General features: G+C 61.4%; 1 protein-coding gene across 3 annotated transcripts; it reads right to left on the bottom strand.

The window, feature by feature from the left end:
* Positions 1-167: 167 nt before the first annotated feature.
* Positions 168-26,887, bottom strand: FMNL1 (formin like 1). 3 transcript variants are annotated; one of them, XM_045837060.1, is made up of 27 exons: positions 26,527-26,887; positions 17,182-17,265; positions 15,592-15,675; positions 14,815-14,888; positions 14,370-14,453; positions 13,853-13,990; positions 11,721-11,829; positions 11,049-11,125; positions 10,734-10,827; positions 9,543-9,617; positions 9,158-9,268; positions 6,947-7,096; positions 6,376-6,477; positions 5,959-6,211; positions 5,417-5,701; positions 5,119-5,243; positions 4,245-4,447; positions 3,577-3,811; positions 3,342-3,410; positions 2,613-2,693; positions 2,397-2,526; positions 2,059-2,222; positions 1,683-1,784; positions 1,466-1,561; positions 1,136-1,256; positions 880-978; positions 168-620 (listed from the first exon to the last, which is right to left on the bottom strand). In XM_045837060.1, exons 1-26 carry the CDS (start codon positions 26,653-26,655, stop codon positions 887-889), a joined length of 3,267 nt encoding a protein of 1,088 aa, XP_045693016.1. In that variant the 5' UTR covers positions 26,656-26,887; the 3' UTR covers positions 168-620; positions 880-886. The 3 variants fall into 3 exon arrangements, with proteins under 3 accessions (XP_045693016.1, XP_045693015.1, XP_045693014.1); XM_045837059.1 differs by having other exon boundaries at positions 15,562-15,675; positions 26,527-26,886; XM_045837058.1 differs by lacking the exon at positions 880-978 and having other exon boundaries at positions 15,562-15,675; positions 26,527-26,884.
* Positions 26,888-27,248: the final 361 nt, after the last annotated feature.

Genomic DNA, 27,248 nt, shown 5'->3' with positions numbered 1-27,248 from the left:
CGCCGCTGGAAGCTGGCCCCCTCCCCGCCAACTCTAGTGCAAAAGCAGCCCTGTTCCCCTTCGCCAGCCTGTTTGCAGATACCTGCTGCGAAGAACTGGTACAAGTAAAGCATTTGCTGGATGAAACAGGCTGGCATGTCGCGGGGCGCGCAGAGCGGATGCAGATCTTTTGCAAACATCTTTATTAATCTTGTATAAAAATAAGTTCCGTGGAGAGTCCCCGGAGGCCGGGTGGGGGCGAGGTTGCACTTTATAAGTTACGGGCCAGTCTCCCGCTGAGGCTAAGTACAGTATGGCTATTGGGGGGACAGGGGTGCTGCAAGCAGCATTTGGGGGGAGGGGCCAGTGATCCTGTCCCCTGTAGCAAGATGAGGGTGCGAGGGCCCATTTGAGGTGGGCCCGCGGCAGGGGACAGTGGCAGAGGGGTTGCCCGGCCCAGCCGAGCTGAGGACCCCCTTCCTTGTGCCGCGGCGAGCCCCCTCCCCCACCCCCAAAGTCCATCTGCGGAAACAGCAGCTACAGCGAAAGGTCCGAGGTGACCTGCATCGGGGGTCCGGGCGGTCGCCGGCGAGCGCTGCGGCGGCCTGTGTCTGTGCGGATGTAGGGCTGGTTCCGGAGATCTGGCGGAGAGGAGACGGCGCATTCACCCTTCCGGAAGGAGTCTGCCCGAGGTGGGGACCACCGCTCGGGGGCACAGGCCTTACCCTTCTAGGGACCCGGGTTGTGCACGTTGAGGAGGGCTCCTGTTTATGTTGACCAGACCCCCTCAGACACACCCCAGCATGCATGGCCACGGCAGGGGACCGCAACAGGCCTCAGTGCCCCACAGGGGCCCTCGTTGCTAAGCCACTGGACTCAGAGACCAGGCCACCCAGGTACCTGAGAGCTAGAGGGGGAGCTCCTCTCCCAGGCTGGCCTCACAGAGGAGCCTGGACGTCCGCTTGCCAGTGCGCGCCGTGAAGGGCACTGTCTTGAGCACTGAGGAGGGTCAGGAGGGAGGAGGGGGGGAGGAGAAAGACAGAAGAAGTAGCAAAGAGGCAGTGAGGCAGCCAGACCCCCAGGGTTGGGGGGGTGGACGGAGGAAGCACAGGAGGACGACAGACCACGTGCGCGCCGGCCGCGGCCAGGCCCTCACCTGTGATGATGTCTTCAATGGCCCCGTCACGGTCGCTCTCGTAGATGAGTGGCTCCTTCTGCTGCCTCCGCTTCAGCTCAGAGATGAGGTCCATCTGTTGCCGCCGGACCTTGGGCGGGGACTGGGGGGGTGGGGAGAGCACGTAGCTGCAGTTTCAGGGTCCCCTCCCCACCACACCACCAAACCCCATCTTGTCCCCCAGAGCCAACCCCCACTGCTGGCTGGAGCAGAAGGAACCCATTCCCATCCCAGGCGCCTAGCCAGGTCTTTAGGGTGAGGACACCAGGCACCCCCCGCATCCCAGGACTGAGCTCAGGGGCAGCTGCCTACCTTGGGTGCTGGGGGCTCCCCTCTGCCGGGGGTCTCAGTGCCTGCCTCCTGAGCTGCAGCTTCTTTCTTCCACTGCTCCACCTCCTGCTCGGCTTTCTGAGGGGCCACGGCAGGTCTCCATGAGCCGAGGTCTCCCTCACTCCCCCCTCCCTCTGCCCGCCTGGACAGGCTGCAGCGCCCTGCAGTGGTGCCGGCCTGCCCTCCTGGACACACATACCTTGTAGGCCTTGACGAAGCGGCTGAAGAGGGAAAAGAACATGGAGGGGGACGTGGTCTTGGGGTTCTCCCCGAAGTACTCCACCACAGACTCGTAGGCCTCCTGCAGACACAGCCCGTCGGCCCCATCAGTAGGGACCCCTGACGCCTGACCACAGCTCTGTACGCACACCTCCCCTCCATGAACACACCAGCCACTCCATCTCTGCTTCTCCTGGCAGGTGGCCCCTCCTTCCTACTCCACCCCCCAAAGTGTCCCAGCTGTGGCCACGCCGCTCCAAGCCTTGGTTACTCAACCCCACCTAGGTAGCGCACCCCACCTTTCATAGCGTACCCCCACCCTCCCCACCTCCAGGGCCCGGCCGGCCCCAGCCCACCTGAGCTGTCTTGCTGTCTGCCAGCAGCTTGTCCATGGTGGGCGAGTTGGCCCTCAGGAACTCCTTGAGCACCAAGCAGTCATCTTGCCGCACGAACTCCCGCTGGGTCAACTCCATGCCCCTTTGCAGGGCGCGCACATCGCCTAGGACGCTGTCCAGGGACACTGCGGGGGCGGGGCGGGGCGGGGCAGCAGAGGGGCGGGGAATCAGAGAGGCAGCACTCCCAAGCATTTACATCCTGCGGTCCCCTTGCTTTCTCCCGACCCCACATCAATCCCCAGGGCCGAGCCCCTCCCAAGGACGAGAGTGGTGGTGGGTGGGGTACAACCCACCCCTACCTGAGCCTGCTTTGTCCAGGAAGTGCAGTTCGCTGTAGAAGCCTGTGAGCTGTGGGTACTTCTCAGCGATGACCTTCACCAGGTAGTGCAGCAGTGTCTGCTTTCGGTCAGTCGACTTCATCTCCAGCAGCTGCACAAGGACCTTTTATAAGCCACAGGCCACCCGCCCTCCTCCCCCATCGCCCAAGCCAAGGAACCCCTTCTCTCTCCCCTCACCGCATCCAGACTCTGGAGCCGGAAGCCGTAGGCCGCCCCACGCTTGCTGCTGTTCATGTAGTTGCCGAAGGCCAGGACGATCTAGGAGAGGCGGGAGAGCTCAGCAGGGGGCGGGGCGGGGCTGGGCTGAGAAACGCCCTGGGGCACCAAGTGCACGCCCCCAACTCAGCCCTCACTGCAGTCCTCCCTGGACCCCTCTGGTCCGTGACACACGTACATGCATGTGTTCATGTTTGGCACATGCACAGCGAACACCATGGCACGCCCGATTTTATCTACTGCTATTCCCACCCAAAGCTGCGCTGCCAAGGTGTCCTCCTAGGCTGCGGGGTCGCCACCTCTCTAACAGTCATTTCTACCGGTTCCCTGGACCCCACCGAGCAGGTGTGGGTGCTCTGCTGATTACACAGTAACCCCCAGAGGGGCTGAGCCCTCGGGCAGAGTCTGAGGTGTCTACGGGGCGCGGCAAAAGTAGGTTTACAGCTGTATCCACTTTTGAATAAAATAAGTAATGCAAGAATAAACTCTGAGAGATTATTCTTTTCCCCCCACCCTGTACATGGCCTCCACCCCGACCCTGAGCCTGTATGTGAGAGGTGGGAACATTATATTTGTTGCGTCCTAGATGTGCAAGGCGGGGCTCGAGTCTCCCTCTAACCTCCCAGAACAGGCAAGGGGTCAGGGCCGACCCTACCTCCCAGGGCCCTCTTGCCCTGGGCTCTCACTCACCTCCAGGATCTGGCGGAGTTTGTCAGAGGACTTAATGGACATCGAGGCTGCAATGACGGCATTCAGTTGCTGGGGGAGGGAATGGGGAGGCGAAGTCAGCTGGGGCTGTATAGGAGCTAGCCCTTAGGAGGCTCATGCGCACTCAAATGCCATCCTGGAGCCCCGCCTTGGGGCAGGCTCCTCCCCATCCTCAACCCAGGCCACGCCCACACCACTCTGCCTGCCCCGCCCACACCGGCATGAGCAGCTGGATGGTATCCGGGAAGTTGCCCAGGAAGGTTAGCGTGGTCATGCGCTCTGGCAGGCGCGGGATGCGGCTGAAGCGCAGCATGAAGCGATCCTCCTCTGACAGCTCCTCCATTGGCCGCTGCTCCTTCTCGAAGCGGGCGATGAGGCTGCGCTCATACTCCGTGGGCAGGAAGCGGGTCAGCAGCTCCAGGAAGTCCAAGCCGAGGGTCTGGAGGTCGTACCTGGAGGCCGAGGGGGAGGTGTTGCTCCACACCCACCAGATTCCCCTCCCCTTCCTTGACTGGATAAATGATCTTCAGGACTTGCTATTTGCCAGCAGCTTCAGGGAACAAGAGCTAGGAGTCAAGGGAAGTTGGCAACTGGGAAGCCTGGGACCCCCATCATCCATCAGTGGCGGATGTCCAGCTGAAACGCCTGAGCCTGAGTGCCTACAGCTGGGCAAGGAGGCAGGGAGGGAATGGGAACATCTCTATCTGGGCATGACCTCATAGTACAGCCTCAGTTTCTCGGCCTGAAAATGGGAATAAGGTTCCCCACCCTAGTCCCTGACCGGGGTTGATATAAAGCTTGGTGAGCTCTGGCCCACAACTGGGGCTCTTTTACAGCCTTGGACTAGCGGAAGGGCCGGGGTGCCCACAAGCCCACGGCACTCACGTCTCGATGGCCTGGCAGATGCGGTCAGCCCCCAGGTTGCCCTTGCGCAGGGTGATGGCCAGATTCTTCGCCCGGTTGGCCTCGATGAGTGTGGCCTTGCTGGGGGCCTTCTGGGCTGCTTTACTCTTGAGAGCGCCGAGGTCCAGGCTGGGACCTTGGGACTTAGTCTTGAACTGCTCCTCGAAGTCACTCATGTCCAGCTCCTGAGGGCGCAGGGACGGGAAGCAGGGCTGGGTGGGCTGGGGTCTTGTACATTCCTGGCTGAGCACCATGCTCGGTACTAGAGCCACCTCCCCTGCCCTGCCCTGGCCGCTGGCAGAGAAACAAACCAGTAGCTCAGCCTGACTGCAGGCCCTGATGGGCCGGGCGTACAGGGGAAGCACAGGGAGCACTGAGGAGGAGGAGAAGCAGTACCCAACCCAGGGGACCCAGAGTCCAAGCAGTTATAGCTGAAAGAAGAGCTAAATTGGCCAGGGGCAAACAAGGGAAAGGAAGGGCATTCCGGGCAGAGGGAACAGCCTGAGCAATGGCTTGGAGGCCAGGGAACACGTGCCTTTTGAAAAACAAAGTGGACTTTGGAAGGGCTGAAGCCCGGGTTGTTTGTGGGAAGATGGTGGAGGGGACCGCAAGGAGGAGAGACGGGCCAGACGCGGAGGAGGGAGGCGCCCCTCCGCGGGGAGGAAAGGGAAAGCCTCCGCGGGGGCCGGGACGCACTGCCTCCTAGATTCGCTAATCCGGTTTGGCTACTGCCCATCCCTGGGCTCCGTGTCCTCAATGTAAAATGAGGTGACCACTCTGAGCGCCCAGCACGGTCAGGCAAGTCCCCCCCCCCCCGTCTGGTGCCCACCCCGGCAACAAGCGAGGCCATACGCACCTGCAGCACCTTCTCATCATTGAGCTCAGTGAAGACGGTGCCCGTGATCTGGTTGGGTTTCAGGGCCACCCAGTTTAAGAGTGGCATTCGGAACTTGGTCTGGATCGGTTTCTTGGCCTTCATCCCTGGGACCAGGAGGGAATGGTGAGTGCTGGGGCTGCAGAGGGTGGGGTGACCGGAGGGCACCAGGGCCCAGCAAGGGCTGGCAGGGCCGGCAGGAGGTAGTGGGAGAGTCCTGAGGACACTAAGGCCAGGGCCCCAGCCTCCTTCTACTGCCAGCCCTGGGTGGTCCACTCACCGGTGTCCGTTTCTGGGCTGGGCCCTCCAACGGCATCAGGGGGGCCTCCCGGAGGCGGTGGCGGTGGCGGAGGCACCAGCCCATCTGTGCCAGGAGGCGGTGGTGGTGGCGGCGGCGGCGGCGGCGGGGGCGATAGGCCGGGCAGCGGTGGAGGTGGCGGGGGCTCCGCGCCGCCTGGGAGGGGCGGGGCCAATGGGGGCACCCCGAGTGGGGCTTCCGGCTGGGAGAGTTGGCCAGGCAACGGGGGTGGTGGGGGCGGGGCTGCTGCCTCAGGAACCGTCTCTGCTGCAGGTGGGCGGGCGTACAGAGAAAGGGGAGAACGAGAGGGAGGTGTCAACTTCTTGCCTTGGGTGGTCTTGTCTCCGCCTCCTCACTACAGGCATGCGCACTGGTCCCGTTTCCTGCCCACCTACACCTATCTGAGCAGCGCCCACAGCCCAAACCTATTTTCCCCAAGTCTTCTTGCAGGTGGTGGCCTTAGGCTCCCTCTCCAGGCCCTGGTTCCCCCACCCTACCCCACCCAGCTGGGCGCTCCTGCTCACCTGGGCTGGGGGAACTGGGGGGCACTTCCAGAGTTGGGGCGTCGCTGCCGCTTGGCGTTGCCACAGTGACTGGGAGGATCTCGATGGAGACTGCATCCCCAGGCCCCCGCAGGATACGGATTAACCCCTTCTCCTCCAGCTCCTCCACCTTCAGCTCTAGGGCCGAGGGCCTCGCCGGGGCAGCGGCAGGCACTTTCTCAGGCTCAGACGGACGCCTGGAAACGCCCATGGCAGTGGATTCGCTGTAGCGCTCCTGCAAGCCCGGGGCGGGGAGGGGTCAGTGCCCGTCCACGGGCCTGGCACGGAGCCTCATCGTCTTGCCGGAGTGGAGGGAGGTATCAAGCCTAGAAGCTCCCAACTGGTCTGTCCTTGGGAGCCCATGTCACCCCCGGCCCGACCCTTGCCCCCCAGCCTCACCCGCAGGGTCTCCAGCTCCTTTCGGGCCTGGCTTAGCTGCTTTTCCAGCTCCGCGATCTTGGCCATGGATTCGTTCTCCGCGTCCCGAAGCCGCTCTGTCAGCTGTGGCACCCGACACATGGTGAGTTCCCACCCGCTGCTGGGCACTGTCACCACCAGTGAGGGGGAGGCCTCAGACACGCCTCGCCGGCTGGGGGAGGCCTCCTGACGCGCTCAGCCCAGATGCGGGTGGGCCGAGCTTGGCACTTGAGCCCAAATGGATGAGGCACTGAGGACACTAAAGCTCTCTCAGGAGGGGAATCCAAGGTACCACTGATGGGCGGAGGCAGGCCCAAGCACACTAGGAGAGGAGGGGGCCCGCCTTCCTCAGAGGTCCAGCACAGGGCCTCAGAGGTCCAGCACAGGGCGGGGGCTCCGTGAACACTCACTGAGAAAGACGCCCAGAGGATTTAGGATTTACGTTCAAGGTCAAACCCAGGTGGGCATGCCAGTGTCGGGCCCGGTGCCTGATGCCAGTGTGGGGCCCCGTGGGCCCACTGGGTTCTGCGCCGAGGTCAGGGGCAGCGCTCACCAGGGTCACCTGCTCCTGCAGCTCCTCCATGTGCTCCAGCACAGCATTCTTGGTCTCAGTGTCCTCCAGCAGCACGCCCACGTCGAAGACGTTGTCCAGGTAGGCCTGGATCTGCACCTGCAGCTTGTCGCTCTCCGTGAGCCGCAGCCTCTGTCTCCCAGATGGAAGGGCGGGTGAGGCTTGGTGCGGGGAGGGGGGCCCTTCCAGCACCTCCCTGTGCCGCCAGAGCCGCAGGAAGGGGCCTGAGCCCTAGCCGGCTTTTTTCCCCCTCCCTTATTTTTTATGGAGATAGAATTTCATAGACCAAAACTCAGTACTTTAAACTGTACAGTTCAGTAGTTTTTAGTATATTCACAAGGTTGCACAACCATCACTATCCAATTCCAGAACATTCTCAGCGCCCCACCAGGAAGCACTGTCTCCATCAGCAGTGACTCCCCATTCCCTCCTCCCCCACCCGTGGCAACCATTGATCTGCTGTCTCTAGGGGCTTGCCTACTCTGGACATTTTATATAAAAGAATCATTCACTATGGGGTGTTGGTGTCTGGCTTCTTTCACTTATCATAAAGTTTTCAAGGCTCATTCATGTTGTAGAATGTCTCAGTATTTCATCCCTCTTCATGGCTGAATACTATTCCACTGTGTAGATACAGTGCCCTAGCTTGCTGTGAATCCTGGCTTTAACACATCCAGTCCCAGGGAACCGGCTGCATGGGAGAACATATTTGCCCATGATACATCGGACAATGGTTTGGTCTCCAAAATATGTGAAGAACTCACACAATTCAACACCAGGAAGACAAACAATCCAATTAAAAAATGGGCAAAGGACCTGAATAGACACATCTCCAAGAAGGACGTACAGAGGGCCCACAGACATATGAAAAGATGCTCAGCATCACTGGCCATCAGAGAGGCAAATTAAAGCCACAGTATCACCTCCCACCTGTCAGAATGGCCATCATTAATAAATCAACAAACAACAAATGTTGGAGAGGATGTGGAGAAAAGGGAACCCTAGTGCCCTGTTGGTAGGAGTGCAGACTGGGGCAGCCACTGTGGAAAACAGTGTGGAATTTCCTCAGAAAACTAAAAATGGAACTGCTTTTTGACCCAGCAATTCCACTGCTGGGAATGTATCCTAAAAATCACCAATTCAAAAGAACCCATGCACCCCTATGTTCATAGCAGCACTATTTACAGTAGCCACGTGCTGGAAACAGCCTAAGTGCCCATCAGCAAATGAGTAGATTAAAAAACTGAGGTACCTTTACACAATGGATATTATGCAGCAGGAAGAAAGAAGGAATTCCTGCCTTTTGTGACAGCATAATTGGAACTGGAGACTGTTATGCCAAGTGAAATAAGCCAGGCAGTGAAAGACAAACACCGTAGGATCTCACTTATAAGAGGAACCTCATGAACAAAACAAATTAACCAGCAAACTAGAACCAGAGACTTGGAAACATGGAACAGACTGACAGCTGCCCGAGGGGAAGGGGGAAGGGAATAATGGGGGGGGGGGGGGGAAGAAGGGGAAGGGATCAGTCAAAACACCCGTAGGAGTGACCCTTGCACATGGACAACAGAGTAGGGACTGACTGTGAGAGGAGGTCGGCTGGGCAGAGGAGGGCAAAGGGGAAAAACTGAGACAACTGTAATAGAATAACGGTAATTTTTTAAATGTAAATAAATAAAGCAAATCCAATCCCGAAGGCTCTGCCCCTCTAGGAAGCCTCCCAGAGGCAATAGAGAGGAAAGATAGAGCGTCTCCGCTCAGGCCGGGAAGCGCCAAGCCCTTCTGCCGCCTTCCGCAGGGCAAAGAGTGCCTCCACGACCGGGACCCGCCCAGGGTGAGCCCGCTCTCACGTCTGCCCGGCGTCTCTGCACCCCCCTTTACGTGCTCCCGGAGCCAGACTGGGGCCACCTAGGGCCTGCTCCAGCGCCTGGCTCCATGGGCTGGGTGGCTGTTATGTGGCAGACACCGTCCTACTGAGAATCATCATTATCTCTAAGATTCTCCTATTTTACAGATGGGGAAAACTGAGGCTCAGAGAGAAGAGACCTATCCAAAGTCACATGGGCTAGGGAGTGGCAGAGCCAGGATTTGAACCCAGGTCTGCCTGACCCCAACACCCATGCTGCCAACCACTGAGCGATACTCTGCAATGGGCAGATGGTTTGGTCTGAGGGGGAGTGCAGGGCTCACCTCCAAGTACAAGTCCAGGCCCAGGTGGGTAAACTCATATTGTAGGAAGACACGGAAGTTCATGTTCTCCACTGAGTGCACCACAATGTTGATGAATTGCATGCAGGCTACCTGGGGGGTGGGAGACATGAGCAGGTCTGTGATCCTCCGGGTGGGGGGTCCTCAGTGCCTCCTGCCTTCCATTACCTCCCAAGTCCCCTCCCTCCGTGCACCTCTCACTCCACTAACCCAGCTTGGTCCCTACGCATTTCTCCCCGACGTCACCCGCCTCACCCGCCTCCAGCCGCCCCCTCTCTGACATCACAGCCACCCCTCCCCCACCAGCCACCAGCCCCCACACTTCACGGGGCGGATACTCCAGCCCAGGCGAGGCCCCTGAGCTCACCATGAAGTCGATGTTGCTATCTTCGTTCCGGAAGTATTCCATCAGCTTTTCAAAGCGGTGCTGCTCCCCACACACCTGGGTGGGAGAATGGCTGTCACTGAGGGCCCAGTGGCCCCCCACCGCCTGAGCCACCTTCCAGCTGCCACCCTCCAGCCCCTAAAGGCTCCTCTCCAGTTAAACCTAAGGCCGCATCCCTCTTCTGCTCCAAACCTCCACTTTCTGTCCGTCTCTCCCAGCCCTCCCCGCGCCTTACTCCCTCCCCTCTGGCCACACTGGCGTGTGGCGTGTCCCCCCTCGGGGGTCCTCACTGCTGACCCAGCTGTCTGGTGTGCTCTCCCTTGCAAGGGCCACCACGCTGAGTCCCTCACTTCCTGCACAGCTGTGCTCCGAGCTCGCCTGCTCACGGAGGCTTCCGTGCCCACCCCGCGACCTGCTCCTCTCCCCCCACAGCAGCCCTGACTTTCCCCCCACAGTATTCATCACTTTCTAACATGCAGCTGGCTCATTTATCCTGTTGTCGTTTATCTGTCTTTCCCTGCCTTATTTCTTCTTTTTCAAAAATTTTTAAAACTTAATTTTAATGTTTGATTTGAGAGAGGGAAAGGCAGGGAGAAAGAGGAGAGAAACATCAATGCGCGTGAGAGGGAGAGAGGGAGGGAAAAATCATCTACCGGTTGCCTTCCACACACGCCCCAACCGCAGCCCAGGCTTGTGCCCCAACCTGGAATCGAACCGGCGACCTTTCAGTTTGCAGGACAACTCCCAGCCAACTGAGCCACACTGGCCGGGGTCCCTGCCTTATTTCTTTTGTTCACCGATCACCAGTGTATGTCAAGGGCCCGGTCTGTGCTGACACACAGGAGGCGCTCGGTAAACTCATTGAAGGAACAAACACTGTGTGCTGACTTCTGCATCGTACTCGCAAGCATTTCCTTCTTGTGAGCCAGTTAACCAGAGTCAGCAGCTGTGACATGTATAGGTCAAGTTCAGCTTAGATCTGAATAGGCTGAGGGTCAGCAGATGTCCGTAACTGTCCCTGTCGCCCCATATGAATCTGCACCTTCTCTTCGGAGCTTCCCCACCCCAGATTGCCCCCTACCCTGTGTTCCCCAGCAGAGGTCACAACTGCCAGCCTCGGGGCTCTGAGCAACACTAGAGAACAAGGACATCTTTGGGCGGGGCCCCCAGTACCTCCTTGAAGTTGTCAAAGGCTGCAAGGATGATGTCGTGCCCTCCCCGCACCAGGCACACAGCCGCTAGCAGCTCCAGCACCAGAGCCTTGGTTCTGGGGAGACAAGGGCAGGTTGTCCCTCGAGAGCAGCAGGCCCCGCAGCAAGGGTGTGCGGGGGTCTGGCCCGCCGCGGACAGGGAAGCTGATGGGCGGGGTGGAATGAGCCGGAGCAGCAGTCCTGAGAATGGGGGGCGGGGGGGGGGGGGGCAGAGGAGGCAAGGGGTTAAGTAGCAGGAGAATCTGGATACGGAGAAGGTTAGGGGCCCGGACCTCACCTGGGGTTCTTGTTGTTGAGACTCAGAGCGATCTCGTTGACACAGGCTGGATGGGTCATGACGAGGCTGAAGCCAGACTGGGGACAGGGGAGAGGTCAGCAGCTCCAGGCAGGACCCCCAGGACTGCCAGCACCCTCCTGCCCAGACCCGCTGGGCCCACCAGCACCATGCCGCTCTGGTCTCTAACTGCCCTCAAGATCAGGGAGCTCTTTATCTCCACCCACAAGCTCTTCTGAGGCGGCCAAAGCCTGGTGCCTCTTTTTAAATACCTTTGTTCAAAAGTCAGTGCCAGGACTCAGCCCCTGCGCATAGTGAGTCCTCCAAGACTGGCTGAGGGAGGGAGGCCCAGCCTCACTAACCACTCCTCCTGATGACATGACCCAGGGCTGTTCTCCCTGTGGGCCTGGTGGCCGGCCTTTCTAGGTGGGTATGCTTAGGTCCCCACGTAAGGCACACACCCAGACTCCCCGTCATGTCTGGGGTGCTCCAGGGGACCTGAGCAGGGAGGGCCAGAAATCTGGGCTTCCCCTCAAGACTACTGTCAGCCTCAAGACCCTGAGCCAACAGCCCAGTTGCCCAGGTTCTCCCGTGGGGGACAGGGTCGGGGCACAGGTGGTCCTGGAACCTCAGCGGCATGGGCGGCCCTGGCGGGAACCGGCCCGGCCGACCCACCTGGTAGTTCATGATGGCCCGCAAGCACATGATGCACACGTGGACGTCATCCTTCTGGCTGACGATGCGGGAGTTCCGCAGGGTCTTCCTGCTGTGGCCCGGGGTCAACCTGGGTGGGGTGCGGAGGAGGCGGCAGGGGTCAGAGCCCCAAACCCAGCTTCCCAGTGCCCCCACCCCCGCTCAGAGGGCTGGCTGAGGGCAGGAAGGCGTCCTCAGTCCCGAGGCCTGGGGCTGGCATGCAGGGGAGGCTGCGAGCAGGGGATCGGGAAAGCAAAGACCCTTAACGGCAGCATGGCCTTCAGACTGTGCTCGTGGCACAGAAAGCCAATAAGAAAAGCCAGTCAACACTTGGGAACCGCCGCAGAAATGCCCTCCACAAGGGGGCGCTTGCGCTTCCGGCGCCATGGGTTTATCTTCTTCCATCTTGGGAGTCGGACTCTGAATTCTGACTGCCTTGCTTCAAATCCCAGCTCCCCACTGACTGGCCAAGTTGCTGAATCCCCCTGTGCCTCAGTTTCCTCATTTTTAAAACAGGGATGATAATAATAGCACCTCCCTGATAGAGTCACTGGGACTGTGGTATGTGCTCAGGGCAGTGCCCGGCACAGAGTGGGTGCTTTATGTGTGTTTGATAACTCTCTACTAGAAATCATGATTTTGCCCTGGCTGGTGTGGCTCCGTGGATTGAGTGCTGGCCTGGGAAGCAAAGGGGTCACTGGTTCGATTCCCAGTCAGGGCACAGGCCTGAGTTGCAGGCCAGGTCCCCAGTAGGGCCGTGTGAGAGGCAACCACACAGTGATGTTTCTTTCCCTCTCTTTCTCCCTCCCTTCCCCTCTAAAAGTAAATAAGTAAAATCTTCTTTAAAAATTGAAAAAATGGCCCTGGCTGGAGTAGCTCAGTGGATTGAGCACAGGCTGCGAACCAAAGTGTCGCAGGTTCGATTCCCAGCCAGGGCACATGCCTGGATTGCAGGCCATAACCCCCAGCAACTGCACATTGATGTTTCTCTCTCTCTATCTCCCTCCCTTCCCTCTCTAAAAATAAATAAATAAAATCTTTAAAAATTTTTTGAAAAAATGAAAAAAAAGGTGATTTTTTTCACCGTGGCAGGCCTTGCCAATTGTGATGGCCACGCCAGGTCCTCCGACAGCTCTGGCACATGCCCCACCCTGGGAGGCCCCTGCCCGCCTCATCCGCTTCCCTCACCATTGCTCAGCTCCGCCTCCGAGTCTCTGCTCACGCTCTTCCCTCTGCCTGCCCTGGAGTGCCCTCCCCTGCCCCCGTCACTGGCTGTAAAGCCCTCATCCTAACACATGGTTCCCGTGCCATCTCTTCTGGGAAGCCTTCCTGATGCCCCAGGCAGGGGCCACCTCCGTTCTCAGAGCTCCCAGTCACACCCCCACGACATCCTGGCACACACTGTCCCCTACGAGACCAGGGAGCCCCGAGGGCAGGGTCCCCAGTCTCCTGAGCCCCTGCTACCATGCCTGATACGTTGTAAATGTTAAAGAATGCTTACTCAATGAATGAATAAATGAATGAATGAATGAATGAATGAATGAAGAAACATGTTGTGAGCGTTTGGGTCTTCAGTGAAGTTAGTCCCCCAGACCCAAAGGAGAAAGAGAGGAAGCTGAGCATCCACCTGAGGCCCCAGGGCCGTCTCCTTCCCTCTCCCCACTGCCCAACAGGAGGCCCCAAGTTGGGGGGGATGACCTATATCCCCAGCAGCTAAACCCAGGGGCATCCGTCGAAGGCCTCGCCCTATCCCACCACCCGGGAGTCCACCAGGCATGCACCTGCCCCCAGGCAGCTACGTACCGGGGAGAAGGGGGGCACCTGGAGGCCGCATGGAATAAAATTGAGGTTAGATGGGGATAAGAGGGGTCCCACTGACCCAGAAACCCCTTCCTTATTCCAGGCCCACCCAGATTCCAGCCTCTGCATGCCCACCCCTGAAGGCGTATTAACACACCCACGTCCCAAGCTATGTCCGAGGCCCTTACTCTGATCCCCAGTGCCAGCCTACCCCTCCCCGCATCCCCAAGGGCCCAGAGGGAAGCTGTCTGGGTGCAGCAGTCTAGGGGTGACTTCTCCACTCTCCCCATCACCCCACCACAGGACCCACATACTTGATGGTCAGGTGGCGACTCTTGGGCTGCGACGCCAAGGGTGGCGGGGAGCCCTTGGTGAGATCTTCCACGGACTGATCCAGGGGCTTGCTCTTCTCTGAGCTGGGGGTGCCGTTGTCTGTGCTCTCCATGTCGTACCTGGGGGTCAGGGAGGGGTTGGAGGCCAGCGCTGCGCGGGCACTGAGGAGAGGAGTGGGGGGACGAGGGACGGGGCAGTTCTGTGGGAGAGACCGGGGGCAGGAGGAGGAGGAGGCTGTGTTCTTGGCGCTATGCTGGGCGTAGTGGGGGGAGAAGGAATGGGGAACAGAAGGGTGAGACACCCCGTCCCAGCTGGCCACCCCAAGATACACCCCTCCCTATTCACGCAGGCCTGCAGGAAGAGGCATCGTTCAAGGCCGAGTGCAGGTTCCAGGGTAGGCTTTGGCTGCACTGTGTGCAAGGGACCAGAGGAATGGCAAGGCGCAGGGATGGACCAAGACTCCAAGGAGCAGCAGGAGGGCCAGGGCGGGGGACTTACGCGACAGAGCACTGGGCAAAGGCCAGGTACTCAAGGAGCACATCCAGGCCACGGTTCTCCTCGTTGAGGAACTCCTGCACCCACCTGCGGGGCAAGGGCTCCCTGAGTTCCAGCCAGGAAGGAGGTCCCGCCCAGAGTGGGCACCCAGAACAGGCAAGGGCCCTGAGTGCACTGCCCCACCCCCACTCCGGGGAAGACACCAAGCAGCCCCCGTCGTAGACCCAGCGATGCCTGGGGTTGCTAGGGGCTCAGGCAAGACGCACAGTCCAGCCAACGCCTCCAGGGGTGGGTAGGAGAGGAGGCGGGGCAGCTGTCCTGGACACCCTCCCCTGGAGGTGGTCCAGAGGCATTGTGGGTGCAGAGCAGGGGATCGGCAAGGGACGCCCCAGGGACTGCCTGGAGGAAGAGGGAACTCCCGGGCCCTGCAGAGGGAGCCCCGGCTCACCCGATGTGGTTTGTCCTCAGGGAGATCTCCAGCTCCCGCAGCACCTGAGTGGACTCCTGAACTCGCCTCTTAAACTGGGGGCCGAGAACAGGGGAGTCTAGTGGGTGGAGCCCAGCCTCTCACGGGCCCACCACTCCCCGAGGCAGCAGCCAGCCCTCCCCCCACACCTGGCCTTTCACCCACCACCACCACCTCCACACACCTGCCCGACAGTCAGCACTCCTAGGCTACCCCTACTCCCCCGTGCACACGCAGGGTACACACACACACACACACCCATACACAGACATGCAGCACACACAGCTGTACTCAGGGACACAGGGCACACACACGTTCAAACACAAACACCCCAGGCACACACACACGCACATCCAGACACAAGCACCCTGGGCACGCACAGAAAAGGTGCCCACATGTCCATACAGAGGTGCATGGGGCACACACGCACCCCGTAGGTGGACTCGGTACACACGCATCCCTATGTGGACAACAGAGCACACACATGCACAGACACACAGGGCACACACCTACACAAGTACACACACGTGTGCCCATGTAAGCACACACAGGCTATGCAGAGGAACCTGTGTGAGTGCCTGCCCAGGGCACTCTCAGGCCCCTGTGAACACACACTCACACTCACGTGCACTCACACAACCACAGGAGAGTTTATACACAGTTACTCCGGCAGCCCAGAGCTTGGAAGGGGCAGGGGAGAGGGACAGAGAAAAAGGGGGAGACGTGTACCCCCAGGTTGGACATCCAATCCGCTGCTACCTTTCGGCTGACCCCACCAGTTTCCAGGTAGCTCTTCAGCTTCTGGATGTAGGCTGCGGGGGGGTTCTTGACTTGAAACCGCTCCTGGGGAGATTGAGGGGGGGTGTACAGGGAACCAGCCAGGGCAAGTGACCAGCCCTTGTCCCTGGGAGCTGGGCTAGGGAGTGTCCCATTCTTGGCTGTGACCCGAAGTCCCAGGCTGCTAGAGACCCCTGTGACATACCAAAGGCATAGCCAACCATCCAGGCCACTTTAAAAGACCCCGGCCCCAGGCCTGGCCTTTCCTTCCCGCTGTGGCCTCACAGGCCACGGCCATGCACAGCCTTGGGGTGCAGTACAAAGAGGTCAGGCCAGCCATACACCCCACCCTGGGAGAAGGGGACTCAGACAGGCCAGTAGGGGGCACCCTCCCACCCCCGCCCACCCTGGCCACACCCAACCCCCAGCTGGGAGCACTGGGCAGAGGAACTCTAGGACGGGCCCAGGCCCTCCGCAGGTGGGCGGCCCCTTCCCCAGGACAGGACCTCGGCCCTCCATTCACCGGGGACGGCAGGCACCTGTGTGTGCTCACCTCCTGTGCCCCGACTCCCCGGCCCCACCCAGCGCTCCAGCAGCCACACAAAGAGGAGGGGCCGCATTCAAGGCCTCCCACCCTGAGCGGCTCCCGTCCCTCCCGACCTAGACCCCTCAGATCTGCCCAGCTCCCCACCCCCCACCTCTCCCATGCCTTTGAGCTCCAACCTGAGAGGCCAGGCCCAGTGGCAGGAGCCCCTCCTACAGCCTCCAAGCCTCTGGTGGCAGCTCCCCACCCTCTCCCCAAGGCCCAGCCCTTTCCCTGCCCCCACCCCCAGACGCCTGCCCTGCCAGCTCCTCCCATCCATTAGCAGCTGCTGCAGGCCGAGCCAGCCCACTCCCAGGGGAGACTCCCTGCTCCCTACTCCCACCCCAGCCTCCACCGCCACAGGCCAGCCTCCCTCCATCCTAAATCAGTACCGCAACAAGATCCCTCCCTGCCCCGGCAGTGGGAGGGGTCCTCCTGCTACCATGGACAGCAGCCCTAAAAGCTGGAAGGGCAGGGGCCGCCAGTGAGCTGGGAAGGTGGCGAGCCCCGGCACCTCATACGGGGGTTCTAGTCCCTGCCACACCGCTTGGTAACTGGTTGGCCTTGGCGAGCTGCTTGTTGAGGGCAGCTCCTCTGGACCCGAGGTCAAAGGAAGACAGGGATCCTGCCCACCTCCCCTGGGGTCAGGCGACAATGTCCAACGCCGGGCTTACACCCTCTGTCCCCCCACCCAGAGCCGAGGGGCTGACAGAGGCTGCTCCGGGAAGCTCCGCAGCCCCCGCCAGCTCCTCAGAGGACAGAGCCAGCCCTGCTCGGGATTCATAAGGCCCCCGGGGAGGCCCACGTCCAAGAAAGGGGGATTCCAGGGTCCTGCAGATGCCCGCAGCACCCCGGGACCCTCCCCAGATGCTGTACGGGCCTCTGGGCAGGGTCCTGGTCCAACGAGTGGCCTGGCAGCGCCCCTGTCCTGCCAGCCCCAGCCTGCCCAGGGCAGGGAGTCCCGGTGGTGGAAGGGCCCCGGCACCCACCTGGTCACAGATGAGCTCCCACTTCTTCTCATTGTCGTACTGGCTCAGCAGCTGGACCTTGTCCGGGGGCAAGTTCATGCAGTTCTGGGGAGGGGAGGACAAGGTGAAGACCCTGAGCCTGGGGCCCCCAAAGGGGGTGGGGGTGGCACAGGGCATCTTCAGGGAACAGCCCCCTAAGTAGGTCTGTCATTCACATGAACTCCTGTCACCCTCACCCTGGGAGGTAGGCAGCATTAGCCAATGGGAAGACTGAGGCACAGAGGTGGAGCCCTTGCCCTAGGCTGGACATCTAGAAAGGGGCAGGGATGTGAGTCCGAGTGTGCCCGCCTCCAGGCCTGAGCTCCAGCTCCCCACACTTCCTCCCCGGCACCCCTGCCATGCGGGCAGGGGGTGGGCTCTCAGCCTAACTTCCTGGGGCCTCGGGCACTTCTGGGCTCATCTCCCCGTGTGCGATAAGGGGGTATCTTCTTTTCTCCCATTTGGGTGAGAAGCGAACAGGGGGGCCATTTGCAACCAGGCACCAACCGCACACACTCCTGGCCCAGAGCACCAGTGTCTCACAAACACCAGGAAACTTCTCACGGAAGAGAAGTTAGTTCCCAAGCCCTGGCTGGCATAGCTCAGTGGATTGAGCGCGGGCTTCGAACCAAAGTGTCGCAGGTTCGATTCCCAGTCAGGGCACGTGCCTGGGTTGCAGGACATGACCCCCAGCAACCGCACATTGGTGTTTCTCTCTGTCTCTTTCTCTCTCCCTTCCCCTCTAAAAAATAAATAAATAAAATCTTTTTTTAAATTTTGTTTAAAAAAGAAGAAGAAGTTAGTTGCCAGAGGGTTGCCAGATGGGAGAGGGCACAGGAGAATGGGTGAAGAGGTGAGGAGATTAAGAAGTCCAAGTAGGCCCTGGCTGGTATAGATCAGTGGGTTGAGCATGGGCTGCGGACCAAGGGGTCGCCAGTTCGACTCCCAGTCAGGGCACATGCCTGGGTTGTGGGCCAGGTCCCCCGTGGGGGTTCTCAAGAGGCAACCACACTTTGATATTTCTCTCCCTCTCTTTCTTCCTCACTTCCCCTCTCTCTAAAAATAAAATAAATAAAATCCTTTTTTAAAAAGCAGTAGTAAAAAAAAAAAGCCCTGGCTGACGTAGCTCAGTGGATTGAGCGCGGGCTGCAAACCAAAGCATTGCAGGTTCGATTCCCAGTCAGGGCGCATGCCTGGGTTGCAGGCCACGGCCCCCAGCAACCGCACATTGATGTTTCTTTCTCTCTCTCTTTCTCCCTCCCTTCCCTCTCTAAAAATAAATAAATAAAATCTTAAAAAAGAAAAACCAAGCAGTACAAGTAGACAGTTACAGAACAGCCACGGGGATGTCAAGCGCAGTAGAGGAAGTGGAGTGGCCAGAGAACCTATACCCACGAGAACAATGGCGTGGAACTGGCTTGAGGGAGTGGGGGGTGCTGGGTGGCGGAGGGCCAAGGGGGGGAATTGGGACAACTGTAATAGCATAATCAATAAAATATAATAAAAAAAAAAGAACACTTCCGGCAGCCATGGCAGACAGCTGCCTTCTTCTTCCCCGCCCCCCTGTAGCCCCTCACATGCCGTCACTTCTGGAAGGCAGGAGGCAGGCACAGGCCTCGATGCTGAGGTCAGAGGGGCAGGGAGTTCCAGGCAGGTGCATCATGGCTACCGGGGCAGGGGCGGGGAAATTCCAGGGAAAGGTCCCCCGCCGCAGGGCGTGGGGGGAGCTGACCGCGTGCTGGGTCTGTGGTGCCGGCGGCCCGCTGGGACTCCCCTCGGGGGCTAAGCGTCGTCAGCGACGCCCTGCCTGGGTCCTCCCCAGGCAGCATGTGACAGGGGCGCGGTGTCCCTGTTGACCTTCTCACCCACAGGACACACACAGGGGCACGCGCAGGGCCCCGCCTCGGGCTGCGGAATCGCGGGCGTCGTCAGCCCTCTGGGCCCCCAGGACTTAGCGTGTCTTCCCAACAGACCCAGGAGACCGTGCTGAGTCACCCCATTCAGTAAACCCCCAGCTTAGTGAGGACCTACTATGTGCCAGACCCCCAAAAGACATTCCTTGCCCTCAAGGAGCTCTAAGTCTCCGGGGGGGGGGGATGCAAGAGGAAGCCCCCCACCCACCCGCTCACACTGCCCCAAGAGAAAAGGCCCCAGCTAGAACGGGGTGCGGGGGGGCCACTCCCATCTGAGCCTCCTCAGCCAGCTTCCTCTCCGGGGTGCTGAGCCTGGTCCGGGTCTCTGGCCAGACCTCACCCCCAAAATCACTGCCTTTGGTCAGCCCCAGACAGGAAGCTGGGCGCTCTCAACCCCCATTGCCCAAGCTTTCTGTCTGGGGTTCCAGTGGAGAGGTGAAACCGCCCTTCTACCAGCCCCCACCCCGCCGCCCTGGCCCTGGCATAGCTGGGCATGGGGATACGTCATTCCTCGCCCCACTGTGATTGTGAAAGTGAGCCCCGACTGAGGAAACGGCCGCTGTCTCATCTGTTACGGCCCCCAACCCCAAACCAGCCAGCGCGGCTCCCACTGCCGCTCAGGAGGGGTCCTCCAGGCAGGGGCCTCGGGGAGGGTCCTGCAGGCCAGGGAGGGCTCCCTGGTACCATTCTCTCCTCTCCCCCACCACGCCCGCCCCTCCTCATCCATCCCCACCCCACAGAGGCGCAGGGTGGGGCAGGGCCCAGGCGGGAAGCACAGAAGCACGGCTGAGGGGGCAGGAGGAAGCAGGGAGAGAGGGAGGCAGCAACAGGGAAACTGGAGCCGAGGCCAGAACCGGGGAAGAGGAAGGCAGTGGTGGGGGAAGTGTGGGGTGGCTGCGCCTTACAGGGGAGAGCCATGTCCTGACGTGGGAACTTCTGGGCCCTCGCCTACCCCAGGGAACTCTTTGGTTCCTGGGGTGACCCCAGTGGCACTTCTAGAGGCAGCAACCGGCCACAGCGATGACCCCAACAATGGCAGGAGCCAGCTTTGCTCCGAGCCCTGCCCCCGCTCCAATGCCACCACGCACCCTCGCCACCCTCACCGGCACTGTCAGTCTGCCGTTAGTATTCCCGTCTTACAGGTGCAGGCGCAGACTGGTGGCCTGCCCGGGGCTATGAAACCGGAGAGAGGGGAGCTGGGTGGGCCTCCAGCCCAGAGCTGACTCTGAACCAGCACCCTGGTCCAAGACGGGCCCCTGGCTACTAGTGGGGAGGGGGAGCCTCTGGCGGAGCCGACACACCTGTCCCGGCAGCGGTGGAGGACAGGGCGCCCCTCCGCCCCTTCCCCACCTGGGCCTCCTCAGGCCCCCGGGCCTGCATACCAGCCTGCCAGTCAGGCTAAATTTAGGCTCCGAAATCAGAAATAGCTCTGACAGCGCTGAGCGCTAATTAGCAGCTGTTCTTCGGTCGTGCCCACCGAGGAGACTGGCACCCTAGGGAGCGGGAGTGGGGCCAGTGGATGCCACTCTGAGTGGGGTGAGGCCGTCCTGAAAAGCCAGAGCAGACCCCCAGACCCCAGGCCCTCGGGAGGAGGCGGCACCCCTGGGCTGGGCGCTGGGGGACAAGCAGGGATCTGGCCGACCGGGTTCCGACGGAGCCGGAGAGGGCAGCGGGGCCCAGGCGTGCGGGACTTGCCTCCTGCCAGGGGCAAGGGGCAAGGGGCAGCTACAACATGAGACCCAGCTCTGGGCCCACCCGCCCTATAGCTTCTCCGCTCTTTGAGCCTCAGCTTCCTCCTTTGAGCCCATAAAGTGGGCACACTTCCCTGCCGCCCCATAGACTCACAGAGCTCCCGGGAACACCCCATGAGAAGCCACGTTCTGGCCCAATAATAACACCCTTTGGTGATGCACTAGAGTAAGGAGGCACTTCACAGGTTGGGGGCGGGGGGAGTTCATCTATGACGCCAAGGGGAGGGGTCGTGTGGCGAGTGGAAGTTGGTGAGAACATCCAGATGGAACAGACCCGCCACCAGGGCTTGGCCAAGAATGGACAAACCCTTCAGTCCCCTTTCCCAGCTGCCCTTCATGCTTTGGGTCAGGAGGAGAAGGAGGATTCACCTCCTAGTGCACAGCTAAGGAAAGGGCCTGAGTTCCCAATGATTCCATTAGAACGTGTGGGGAGAGGTCTCCTCCTTCCCGGCCCCTCCCTCTCCGGGTGCCGGAGGGGCCTCCAGCCTCACGCACCCAAGACCAGCCCCTGGCAAGGTTTGCACCGTGCCCCTCCCAGTGTTGACATCAGGGGGTGTCCCTGGGGACTGAAAGGGCTCTGGCTACATCAGGACACAGCCACACCCTCCAGTTTCACTTTCATTTGACCTGAGACTCATTCTGATCCACCTACCCACCCTCTCTCCCCTTGACGCCCGCCCTTCCAGCCTCAGATGCTCTTGAACTTGGGTACCAAACCCGGTCTCGGGCCAGCTCTGCAGCAGTTGTTCCACAGCCTGACGAGCCTCGCAGTGGCCCTGCCCCCCCCCAGTCCCCACTTCCCCATCCACCTCCCCCCACCCGCATCTCTCTGGCTTCCACCTGGGCTTCTGAGCTCTCAGCCTGTCTCCAAACACAATCCACTGTCAAAAATTCCGGCAGAGAGATTTTCAGGGGCTCTTACAAAAAATCCCAGGCTTACAGGAGAAGCTTTTTGGGTAACCTGGGCCTAGAATCAGGGGCTGAGAACCCCCCAAAGCTAGCAGCTCCTCCCACAGGGGTTCAAAGGTTCCCAGAGCAGGGACAAGGGGCAGGCAGGCCGGGAGTCAGGGCAGAGGGACGGCCCACAAAGCCAGGCTGGTAGGAGCGCAGCGACATTGTACATTCTCCCAAAACACTCTGCACGACGAGGTTCAGTTCTAAGTGCCTCACATCCGTGGGCTCATTTAAACCTCAACAACAAGCCTACGGAATCGATGCTGTGACGATGCCCACTTCACAAACGGGAAACTGAGGCACGGAGAGATTAAGTGGCTTGCTCAAGGTGACCTGGCTGGCAAGCCGGTAAGGAGATTCGCTTTCCTCAGAAGAAGGAGCACTGAGGACTATGGGAAAATGTGGGTCCTGACGCCCCAGGGTCTTCTGTAGACAGCTTGGCCCCATTCCCCCGTCGGAGGAACCAGGAACAGCCAGCCCCACTTCCTGCCACCCAGCACCCTGTGCTTCCTGTTGTTGCCCACACAGAGCTCTTACTCACTGGGGAACCCCCCCACCCAGCACACCCTCTCTCAGAGGGAAGTGGAGGCCTCCCCACCCCCTCCGCATGTGCACACAGCTACCAGCTACCGTTAGCGCCACCGCTGCCCCACCCTCCGGCAGAGGTGGGCCCTCCCTCTCGTGGTTTCCGGCCATCAGCCAGTTTTCAGTGGAGGCCCCACTGCTCCTAACCTGCGTGATGGCAGGGAGGGCAGCCTGGCCCCTGAGGGCTAAAGACAGCAGCCTGGGTTGGTCTTGGGATGGGGGCGGGGGGAGAGGCAGAGCGGGCTCTTCCACCTGGAAAAGCTCGGAGACTCAGAGGACCAGACCCACTCCCTCTTCACCCCCTCATCCTCGCCTGCCTTCCTCAGGGTGGAGACTGTTGACCGAGCACCTGCTCCCTCTCAGGCATTGTGCAAGCGCTCCGTCAGCCCCGTAACTCTGCTCCATCCCTCCAACCACCCCAGAAGGCCGCTGTCATTCTCCTCTTACCCACGAGGAGAACTGAAGCTCAGAGCGGCAAAGACAAAATTCCACCCCCAAGCGCCATGACCCCCTCAGCCCAGGAAGCTGCTCTGCCCTTCCCATGAGTAGCAGGGCAGAGGCGGGGAGGGGCCAAGGCACCCCCCAGGTCTCCATGTTCCTGGGAAGAATGCAGAGGCGGCCCCAAGAGCAGCCCCACCTGCTCCTGCCCGTCTCACCGAGCTCTCTGCCAACCGGCCCCAGACGTCACCCACCGTGAATCATGCCCACCACGTCCCTGGGCTCCAGGGTCAGCCTGTGCCAGCCCTGCCTGCTGGGAATGTGAGCCCACAGCCTCTGCCCAGCCTGACATCTGACCGCATGGCCACAACTATGTTGGGATCTTCTGTGAGACACCCCAGGGAGGGGGGGTGGTCACAGGGCCTGAGCGACCCCCCCATCAGCTACATGCCCACATGCTTCATGGGCCCCACCCAAGGGAGCTGGTCAAGGAGACGGCGCCTCTGTCACAGGCCAACACACTGGAGATCTCCATCTGGCCCCGGAGTGGAAGGGGCCCAGCTGAAAGCAGGACCCCAGCCTCCGCACCCTGCTTGGGGTGGTCCTGACCTCCCCACACAGCCTGGCCAAGTGCCCGTGACCCTAGGCACATGCTAAGGGCACTACTCCAGGGCATGAGGCCCCATCAGGCAAATTCTTCTCCGACGGGTTCCGCCTCCTCCTGGGTACCAGCAGCACAGCATCTGGGCCTTCAGCACAGCATCCCAGCATCCTGAGCACCTCCCCCGGATCCCACCACCCCAAGGACAGGCTCCTCCCTGCCTGGGCAGACCAGGAGTGTCCGACGCCTGACCAAAGGCATGGCCCCCTCTCGCAGGCCTGGCAAGAGTGCCTCGCCATCCCAAACCCTCACCCCGGCCGGGGAAGGCCCGCAGGGGCTGGAAGACGCGGAGCCCGGGGCCTGGCGTAGGAGAGGCGAGACTGCAGAGCGTGGCGGGCTGGTTTCCCACCATTGCAACAGGCCCAAGTGGCTGGGCAGCCATCGCTTCTCCGCTGTTGCTAAGGCAGCAGCCGGAAACCCTGGCTCAACCTGCTCTCTCTTCCCCACCCGCCTTTTAAGCAGGGGCACCCCTCTCTCTCCCTTACAACCTTCTTAAGAAAGTAGCCCCCAGCAGCCACCCCTGGGAGAAAAGCTGCCCATGGGGAAAAGGAGAGTGAGGCCCCTCATCTCTTTTCTTACTGTGGGCCATGACGGGGGCACCTCCCACCCACCCACAAGGTGGGCCCCAGAGCCGGGAGCAGTGAAGTGGTTCAGGGTTTTAGGGTCCAACTCCCTACCAGGGGTGAAAGGGCAGAGCTTAAGTGCAAGGAAGAGGTTCCCTGGGGCCCAGTGACTAGACCCCAAGGGGTGTGCTTCTCCCATCAAGACCGGGGGTCTCTGGAGGAGGGGGCCCCTCACTCTCAGCAGCCTGAGGTTCTCCTCCTCACAGACAGTCAGGAAGGACAGGAACCCGCTCCGGCCTCGGAGGCGGCGCCCCTGTGACGGCGTACCCTGCAATACTCATTGCCAGGCCGGTGGGTCTAACCAGATCTTTAGCCCCGGGCAGCCCCTAGGAAGGAGCGAGGCTGTCGCCCCCACTGTGGAGCTCCTGCCCCCCCGGGGTGGGAAGGGAGAAGAGCCAATTAGCCCAGCGAGCGCGCCTGTACTGGACGAGGCACAGGCTGACCCCTCCCCAGGAAGAAGGAGAGGTGTAAACACAGCAGGACTCCTGAGGGTGCGGGTGGCGCTGCTCTAGATTTGCACCCAGCCACCGCCCTTTCCCCACCAGGACACCCTCTAAGACCCATCTCGGGGCCTCCACCCTCCACACCCTGTTACTTAGGGACTCCCAGTGGCATTCAGTGTCAGACTCAGCCAATGGCAGCAAAGGCCAAAACGCCAGCAGAGCAATCAAGCCCTGCACATGCATCAGAGCCTCGCCATTTGACTTTTGGATTTTCCACTGGTCTGAATTATTCACAGGGCTCCTCCTCGTCGGTGTGGGGAACAAGGAGGCCTGGACCTCACCCCGAAAGCCGGTCCCACTGCCATCCACAGATACACACTGGGGGCAAAGGCAGACCCGGGTCCCCCCCATCACGTGGACTGAAGTCCAGGGACCCACCAGCAGCTCAGGCTCCCCAGACGGCCCCCAGACTCGGTCTGTCTTCATTGACCCCCCTCCCCATGTGCTCAGCTCAACTGGGCTCTGCCAGGCCATGGGTTTGGGGAAGGGGGAGCACGTGCGGAGACAAGACGGGGAATCAGGGGCCTGGCCTGGCGAGAAGTGTCCCTCAGAGTCCCTCCCTCTCCCCTAGCCAAGCAAAACGCCTTCCCAAGGATAGACCAGACCCCGCCCCGGAGCTCCTCCAAACTCCTCCTAGCCCTTCTCCTGGGAGGGGGCGGCAGCCAAGAAATCCAGGAACTGTTCGGAGGGGCGGGGCGGTGCGGAGGACCTGGCAAGCCGGCCTACGGGCCAGGGGAGGGAAATGATGTCAAGGAGGGAGAGGGGATGAGCACCGAGCACCCCACCAGCCAGCACCGCTCTGCGGCCCAAGCCTCTCTGGGCCCCCCCCAGCCCGGGACCCGCAGTGCCAGCCTGCTCCGCCTGGGAAGCGCGCCCCCGCCCCCGGGGGGGAACGCACGGCCTCCCTCGCCTGTCAGCCGGCGTCCAGCAAGGGGGCTGACAGCGGACAGGCCGCCAGGCCAGGAGTTGGAGAGGGGAGCCTGGGCCAGGGCTGAGGTGGGGAAAGGGAAGTGAGAAGGAGTGGCCTTGCTCCTCACTGCTGCCTCCCACCACCACCAGGTCTCGGGGGACCCTGGCTTGGCTCAGGAGCTGCCGACCACCAAACGCGTCCTGAGCGCCTCTGGGCTCAGCCTGAGCTGGGGGTTCCCTCCCCAGTGGCCCAGTCCCCAAGCCCCCCAGTTCCTGGGGGGGGGGCGGTGGCGGGCAGGTGACAGAGGGCAGAGTGGGGTGCTTCCAGGCTTTTGCTCCGCACCGGGCCACCGTGGGCACCCCATCCTGACCCCGCCCTTCCTGACCTTAATCCCTTCCGCGGGCAGGAGGAGATGCCCAAGATAAGGACCCACAGGCAACCTCTCCTGGACGCAGGGATTTAGAAACACAGATGTGCCCCCCGCAGGGTCTGACAGCCCAGCTCCCAGCAGCCTCTGCACAGACACACGAATCAGGACCAAACACCTCAGCTCGCCTCTGGCTCCCCGGAGGTTAAAATGTGACCCCTTCCATCTTTGACCCTGAGACACCAGCAGCCGCCCCAGACCCGCACCTGGTGTCTGGGCCTGCGTGTGCGGTGGGGAAAGAGGTGTCCCGGGAACCCCTTTCCTAGCGTGCTCCCAACTTCCTCACAGGACATTTTTCCTGATACCTTTAGTTTAGACCCAAGAGCGCCGGGGGAGGGGGACAGGGTGTCTTCGGGAGGGAGACTGGGTGACTGAAGAAGAAAGTTTTTTTGGGGGAGAGTGCTAAGTCACTCTGAAAGGAGCCAACTGACAGTCCCACCCAGTGGAGGGCGGCCACTGGGCCGAGGATCTCCAAGCGGTCCCTGAGCCCCCGGGGGCGGGGACGCGTGCAGAGCTCCGGCCACCCCCCACCCGTGCCCTGAGCGCGGCAGGTCACACTCACCAGGACCCGGTTAAACCTTTCCTCCAGCTCTCCGGCCGCGGGCATCGGCTGCTTGGGTGCAGCGGGCTGCTTGGGTGCTGGTGCGGCGGAGCCTGCGGGCGGCTCCGCGCTGCCGGCCGCGTTGCCCATGGTGGTCCCCACCCAGCCGGCCAGGCGCTTCCAGCCACGGAAATCCAGCTTTCCGGGGGGCGGAGGACAAGGCTCCAGGCCTGGGGGGCGAGGTGAGCAACGGCTGGCAGCTGCGGTGGGGGCTCGGCGATGCGGGAGCTCGGCTCAGCGGCGCGCAGGGGCCGGGGCGCGGCGTCCCATCGCGGTGGCCCGTCCGAGCGGCGGGGCAGCGAGCTGCGGGGTGGGGGGAGGAAGTCAGGCAGCAGGCCGCCGGGGACAGAGGGCTGGGCCGGGGGCAGGAAGCTGCGGCGCGGGCTCCCCCCTCGGCGAGTCTCTAACTTCTGCTATCGCTCCCCTTGCGCGCAAACCGCGTTTCGCCTCCGCCGCTACGCACCCAGCCCCATGGGGGCGGGCTGGAGGGAGGGGGCGGACGCGGGGTGCCGGCCAGGGGTCCGCCGCAGCCATGGCGCGGCAGGGAGGGGGCTGCCGACCCGGTTCACCTGCCGCAGAGGGGGCGGCCGGTGCCGCTTCACCTGCCGGAGCGGGAGGCGACGGAGGCTAGGCAGAGGCGGTGGCGCGTAAGGCAGCGCCTCCGGGTCCTAGAACCGCAGGCT

Source organism: Phyllostomus hastatus, unplaced genomic scaffold, assembly GCF_019186645.2.
Source record: "Phyllostomus hastatus isolate PE091 unplaced genomic scaffold, TTU_PhHast_1.1 phas_contig_210, whole genome shotgun sequence".
In the NCBI taxonomy this organism is placed as follows: domain Eukaryota; kingdom Metazoa; phylum Chordata; class Mammalia; order Chiroptera; family Phyllostomidae; genus Phyllostomus; species Phyllostomus hastatus.
The sequence above is the reverse complement of the archived record's forward strand: the minus strand, read 5'-3'. Positions and strand labels throughout refer to the sequence as shown.